The sequence below is a fragment of the Amphiprion ocellaris genome, chromosome 8 (assembly GCF_022539595.1).
Source record: "Amphiprion ocellaris isolate individual 3 ecotype Okinawa chromosome 8, ASM2253959v1, whole genome shotgun sequence".
Taxonomy (NCBI): Eukaryota; Metazoa; Chordata; class Actinopteri; family Pomacentridae; genus Amphiprion; species Amphiprion ocellaris.
The window spans coordinates 20,731,318-20,737,918 of NC_072773.1; the positions used below are offsets into that span (position 1 = coordinate 20,731,318).

General features: G+C 38.7%; 1 protein-coding gene across 1 annotated transcript; it reads left to right on the forward strand.

The window, feature by feature from the left end:
* The first annotated feature begins 62 nt into the window (after positions 1–62).
* rnf41 (ring finger protein 41) lies at positions 63–4,851 on the forward strand. Its single transcript, XM_023291549.3, has 7 exons — positions 63–216; positions 1,119–1,216; positions 1,740–1,849; positions 1,945–2,216; positions 2,437–2,572; positions 3,154–3,257; positions 3,340–4,851. Exons 3-7 carry the CDS (start codon positions 1,760–1,762, stop codon positions 3,692–3,694), a joined length of 957 nt encoding a protein of 318 aa, XP_023147317.1. The 5' UTR covers positions 63–216; positions 1,119–1,216; positions 1,740–1,759; the 3' UTR covers positions 3,695–4,851.
* Positions 4,852–6,601: the final 1,750 nt, after the last annotated feature.

The window sequence follows — 6,601 nt, forward strand, 5'->3', positions numbered from 1 at the left end:
TAGATAGATAGATAGATAGATAGATAGATAGATAGATAGATAGAACGGACCAATCATAAATTCCTGTCTACGTCATCACGTCTGCATCCGCCTGCGTATCGACGACGCAGAAGTGTAGGATGTAGCACAGGACGTGGCTAACAAGCGGCTAGTTGCAGTAGGACGTCCGAAAATACATAAAAATCGACATAAGGATCTGTTTTACTACATGTCCGCGTAAGTATATCAGTCCCTTGTGATATTTTCTTCTAATGTGACTGAATGTAAACATGTATTTATCGGTGTAATTTGCCCAGACTGAGCTCTGTCTGGTTAGCTCGATAGCTAACATCCAGAGGAAACCCAAAGTACCACAGCTGCTAACAGGGCTAGCTGGTTAGCAGGCGTCCGCTATATATAATTCGTGACCAACAAGCTGTGCTGTTAACCGAACTTAAGCATTGGGATATTTACTTACGATTACATCTGTTTAGCTCATTTGAAATCACGAAGCATCGCATTAGCGTATCGTTAACAGCGAAATAGGATGCACGTCGCTCACGATAGCATTGAGCCTTAGCTAGCTTGTTTGCAAGGCATGCTGAGAGCGATGAGAGAGAAAGGATCTGAAAATCGCCTGTAGACCGGTGTGTGCTGCTTGCTCTGAAATTAGGTCAGCCACCAGTCAGCTGGGATAGCATAGGATACTCTCATTAGATGTTGAAGGTGTGCTGGTGCAGTTTCACATGTAGGGCATAACATTAGAAAACCACACAACTTAGGATCAAGGGCATCGCTTGTGGCCAGAGTGGAAATATGGCTGGATGCTCAATTTCTTGAGTCATGGTACCTTTACAGCTTATAATGACTTAATAATAGGACGGGTGTTTATTAGCATTGCTGCCATTATTGGCTCATGCTGGTAAAGAGTATGTTTTGCTTGAAAACTTTAAGCAAACGTTAAAATCACTGAGCTCAGCGCTACTTGAAAATGTCTAGACAAGCTGCATCGATGTTGTATTTATGACGTGTGATTTGATTGCATTGTTTCTAGTCGATCTAAAAAATCAGCTGCCTAATAGTCAACTCCAAATAAAGTAATCTGTGTAAATTTCGTTTTTTTTTTTTTTTTTTTGCAGGGAGTATCTGTGTCTCTTTCGACAGAGATTATATCTGCTTCCAGATGTGACCTATCAGCAATACATCAAAACCTGAATGGACGTATTTGAGGCCTTTTGTGAGTGAGATGGACTTAAAATGTTTGTATATACAACTGTGCAAAAGATTTAGCCACTAAAGTAAAGAGTGGTAATTCTTTTAATTTTTGTTCAACAAACTGTAGTTAAAGAATATAGTAAATCAAAGCAATATCTTGTGCATCAGTTCTCTTTTGGCATAGTTGAGAGCCGTTTTTCAAGGTTAGTTATTCCAAGCATGATGGTGAACACTCCACATATTTGGGCTGTGATGTTGAAACCAGGACTACTGTGAGGGCCGTACCACTCGTTGCAAGACTCTTTGTTCTTCTCGTCATTAAAGAGAGTTCTTTGTGACCCAGTATTTTTAAGGTCTTTGTCATGCTACAGAATGAATTTAGTCCCAATCAGATGCCCCCTTGATGCGACAGAGTGATGGAAGAGAATCTAAATCTCTAAAGAGCCTACAGCTTTTGCCCAGTTCTGTTCGTGTGACTATTCAGTCATATCTTTGCACAATATACTCGTCTGGAAGCCTAATTTTCTTGGTTGCGTGTTGCTCAGGAGGTTGAGGGTAATGTACCATGGGGTACGACGTTACAAGGTTCCAAGGGGAGGTGGATGAAGACCTGCTGTGCCCAATATGTAGTGGAGTGCTAGAAGAACCAGTGCAGGTAAGTCCTTGGTCAAAAGATCACCCACCATTAATTGTATCTGTGTTTTTCAGATTTCTTATGGTTTGGGTGGCATGTTTTCAATTTCATTTTAGGCTCCACACTGTGAACATGCCTTCTGCAATGCCTGTATAACACAGTGGTTTGCGCAGCAGCAGATTTGTCCTGTTGACCGCACAGTAGTGACGCTAGCTCACCTGCGGCCTGTGCCCCGCATCATGCGCAACATGCTGTCCAAACTCCAGATCAACTGTGACAATGCGAGCTTTGGCTGCACAGCCACACTGCGTTTGGACCAGCTGCAGTCACATCTCAAGGACTGTGAGCACAACCCCAAAAGGCCCGTCAACTGTGAGGAGGGATGTGGGTGAGTGGCTTCCATTTGGCAGAAAATGTGTAAAATCCCAAGTGACAAGTTTGAAAAATCAGTACAAAACCAAGTGGCACAATAGTAATTGTCACTATATAAAAAAAACGCACACTTTAAAATATTATAAATAAGTGATTTGAAAATTGTGTGATCTGTCCTTTGTATAGTATGGTATTTATCGTCTGTTTTCCTCCTATTTTGTCTCCTATTCTTGCAGGCTTGAAATGCCCAAAGATGAGCTGCCCAACCATAACTGCATTAAACATTTGCGGAGTGTCGTCCAGCAGCAACAGACTAAGATTTCAGAGCTGGAGAAAACTGTGGTAGAACATAAACACCAGTTGGGAGAACAAGTAAGAGCATTTCACTGGCTCATTAACATATTAACCACAAAATACTTTTTATATTGGTATAGCCCTGAAAAATGCTGGAAAACTAGTTTAGAAATTGCCAGAAGTGTATTTATTTTGCATAGCAACCACATTATTCTGCACTGTGCACTTAACGCATAATGCAGTTGAATTAAAATTCTAAAATGCTTTTTGGGATCCAGGATTTTAAAGTGCTTAAAACATTGAGGTGCAAATTATCACTCTGTTTGTGCAATGTTTGTCTGCCAATAAAAAAATTAATTGTGATTTGTATTTGTGGTACAGAATATGTTGATGCATGCCTCAGTATATGTAATGTTTGATTTGTGTGTGTCATGTTTGGGTTTGATGCAATGGGCTGCATTGACTGTGATTGCAATATCTTTCAGTGTAGCATTGATAAGGTGTATGTTTAGAATTAGAACAATTCTGTATTGTAAAAAAAAAATGTTGCATCCTAATATGTAGCCACCAGACTTGTTAACTGGACAGTTAGAGATTTCGATTTAGTTTTAGAAAATTTTGTGTGGTCTATAACTGACAGTATTAATCTTGCTGCCTAGAAAAGAGACATTCAGCTGCTAAAAGCCTACATGCGAGCCATCCGCAGTGCAAACCCCAACCTGCAAAACCTTGAGGAGAGCATCGAGTACAATGAGATCCTGGAGTGAGTGAAGTTACTTGTTCTCTCCCGTTTGTTATTGAAAGGTCAAGCAGGTTTTTAATTTTCTTTTCCCTTTCATCTTCAGGTGGGTGAACTCCATGCAGCCTGCCAGAGTGACACGCTGGGGTGGCATGATCTCCACTCCTGATGCCGTGCTCCAGGCAGTCATCAAGCGCTCCCTCATTGACAGCGGCTGTCCTCTCTCAATTGTGAACGACCTGATCGAGAACGCCCACGAGCGTAACTGGCCGCAAGGACTGGCCACTCTCGAGACGCGGCAGATGAACAGGCGCTACTATGAGAACTACGTTGCCAAGCGTATCCCTGGCAAGCAGGCAGTGGTGGTGATGGCCTGCGAGAATCAGCATATGGGGGAGGATATGATCCTGGAGCCCGGCCTGGTTATGATCTTTGCGCACGGAGTGGAGGAGATCTTATAACTGTACATTTAGCTGAGCTGATCCAGAGACAAGTGGGGACGTTTTGCTTGGGGGTTTGCTGTGATGAGTTGTTTTTTCCTTCTATGGAATGAAACCTTCTGAGTAAATCTGGCTTATTTAAAATAAAATCTTAGGCTCACTCCTAAGCTTGATACCTATGCCTTAAAGTAAGGACAGATACTTTATGAACCTGGCAAATATAAACTTAATCTGACTGATATCTAAGATAAAAGGTGAGATGTGATGTTTACAAGGTTTATATTTAGTGCATTATATGATCTGATTGTTCTGCTCCATGTCCTGATGTAGTAATAAGCTTGAACCCCCATTTAATGTCCTCGGTTGTATAAATGCTTGTAAATACAAATACTATATTGAATTATAAATGTTATACTCCTCACTGTAATTAGATTGTGATTTTTGTTTATCTCAGTTTCGTTTAGTCAGCCTGTGCAGGGATGTCAACTGAAGATTTTCCGCGTGCTTGCTTTAGTGTTTAGTTTCCTGTGAATATTTCACAAGACATTGTGCTTCTCAATTTAGATTGTCCAAACCTTTTGTGCCATTGGTTTTATTTATTGTGTTGCCTTTTACACAATCATGCTTGAAGATGTCACCATTTGATGTATGGAAATCTGCCTTTTTCGGTGCATTTGAAGTTCATTGCAGAAAGAAAAATTGATTTTGTGTTTCTTTGTTATCTCAGTTGTACATATCGTCTGTATGTTGGGTCCAGTCAGTGTTAAATTTGAGGTTTAACATTTGGGATTTAACTATATATAATGACTTTTATTTGACAAATTGTAATGGTTCACTTGTTCTGTGATCCTTATGTCATTTTTTGATGATTGAAATATAGACATTGATCTTCTTATTCTTCATCGATATCAAACATCTTTTCACTGACATGCCACTAAAAGACACAGCTTGGAGATTGTACAAATATTTGTAAAGTCACTCTTGAGGCTTTTGAGAGAGAAAATGCTTTACCATCAGTCACTTTTTGCTGTAGTAAGACAAGACTTCAGCTGACAGTATATAAGCCCACACAAGTGGTTTGTGCCCTTTACTATTTTCCTTGTTAATGTTTTTATTTGTTTTGTGTCTGTTATGTACCGTGTTGTACAGACAAGAAAGTAATAAAATGTCAAACTTCATCTTAAATTAATGGATTTTCTCATTGGGATAACCTGATTTTATATTTGGCATCTTAATTAGGAAAAAATGCAGTTCCTTATTTTACCACACCATGTCATCAGAGATCTGTGGGGAGCTACATTTCTTGAGGGAATATCAGATGAAAATATCATTTAGAGATATCAATCAAGACAGAAATGCTGCTTTTAAGAAATCAGGGCATTGAAGAGGAGATATGGGTTGTGATTTGGTGCTGATCCAGTTCATGAAAACAGAGGAAAGTTTAAGCACAAAACTCAGAAAAAGAACTGATTCCTCTGGCCTGACTCACTCTCGTTTTCTCTGTCTAACCCAGACACCCACATGTTTTCCATGTCTGTTATTCTCTCTTGCCGGCCTCGTCCTCATTGTGGAGCCTAATCCCTCACCACTGTGGTCGCTGGAATGTGAAATCATGTGCTTTACCAAACACCGTGGCTTAGTTAACGTCAGCACACATCATTATGTGATGTGGTTGGATGTTACACGATGAACAACGGCACTGACAATTTTCACATACACCTCAGAGTATTCAAGATACACAAATATTTCCACAAGAAACACATATACAGTGCTCGAGGTAGTGTTCACATCAAGTAAAAGTAGTTAAGTGTTTATTATTAAAAAATTATGCTCAGTGCTTTGAAAGTACTAAATGCAGAATTACTATTATATCAGTTCTGATGCATTTAAGTGTGGAATTTACGTTAACTATTTTACATACTGCTGGGTGGTTGATCCTGAAAAATGCTATAAGTAACCTAAAACAAGCATGTTATGTACATAAAATTTTGATTTTGTAAAATGCCTGTACAGCTATCAAATAAATGTAGTGCAGGGAAGTAATAAGTGTAATATTTCCCTTTTCTAATCTGCAAAAATCTTTTTATTAGATTAAAAAAAAATCACAAAATACTCCTTTCTGATTGGCTGCAGAGGACCCATAAATAGTCCCTGTCACCGTCCGTATCAATGCGCAATGTACCTTAAAACTGCACGTAACCATAGAGACGGTACTAGCTGTTCACTCATTGATGAAAAAAAAAATACAGTTTCTATCTATCTAGTAGCTATCAAATACATAGAGTGGAGTACTGAGTATCATTTTTTTTACTTTGCTAATTTGCAAAAATATAGTTTCTGTAAAACAAACAAATAATAATAGTAATAAATGACACAAAATACTCGTTTCTGATTGACTGTAGATGACCCTTAAATGGTCCCTTCACTTGTCAGATGAAGCTCTTGTCAAAACTACAAGAAATGACAGCAGCAGTACTTAAGGTACTTTTGACTAATTTGTAAAAATATACATATAAATTTAGGCAGTTTAATCTTCACGGCCCAACTTTATCTGTTATTAAATGTATTACTTTCGGTTAATAATAATGGCGGGTAGCAATAAACACGAAAGATGAGTACACTAACGTGCCTGTTAGCTAGCTTCACATTACAGTTAGTAAATTATCTTTTTATGAAGCCTATAGTTTATTTTTTCTTAAAATTAAGACAGAGGATATTTAATGGGCTGGTTTCTAAGGTTCTATGTGGCGTTGTAGTGTTATTGTACCCAAAGCCAAATTTATTTTTGTGAGAAACAAAATTAGCTGTAACCGTTAACTAGCTAGTAGCACATAGCTATTTCTTAGTAAGTTGAGTGCACAAAATACGCTTTAACTTTCACCATAAACATTGACAATAGCTCTGCTACGGTTATTCGGCTGTTAAAAG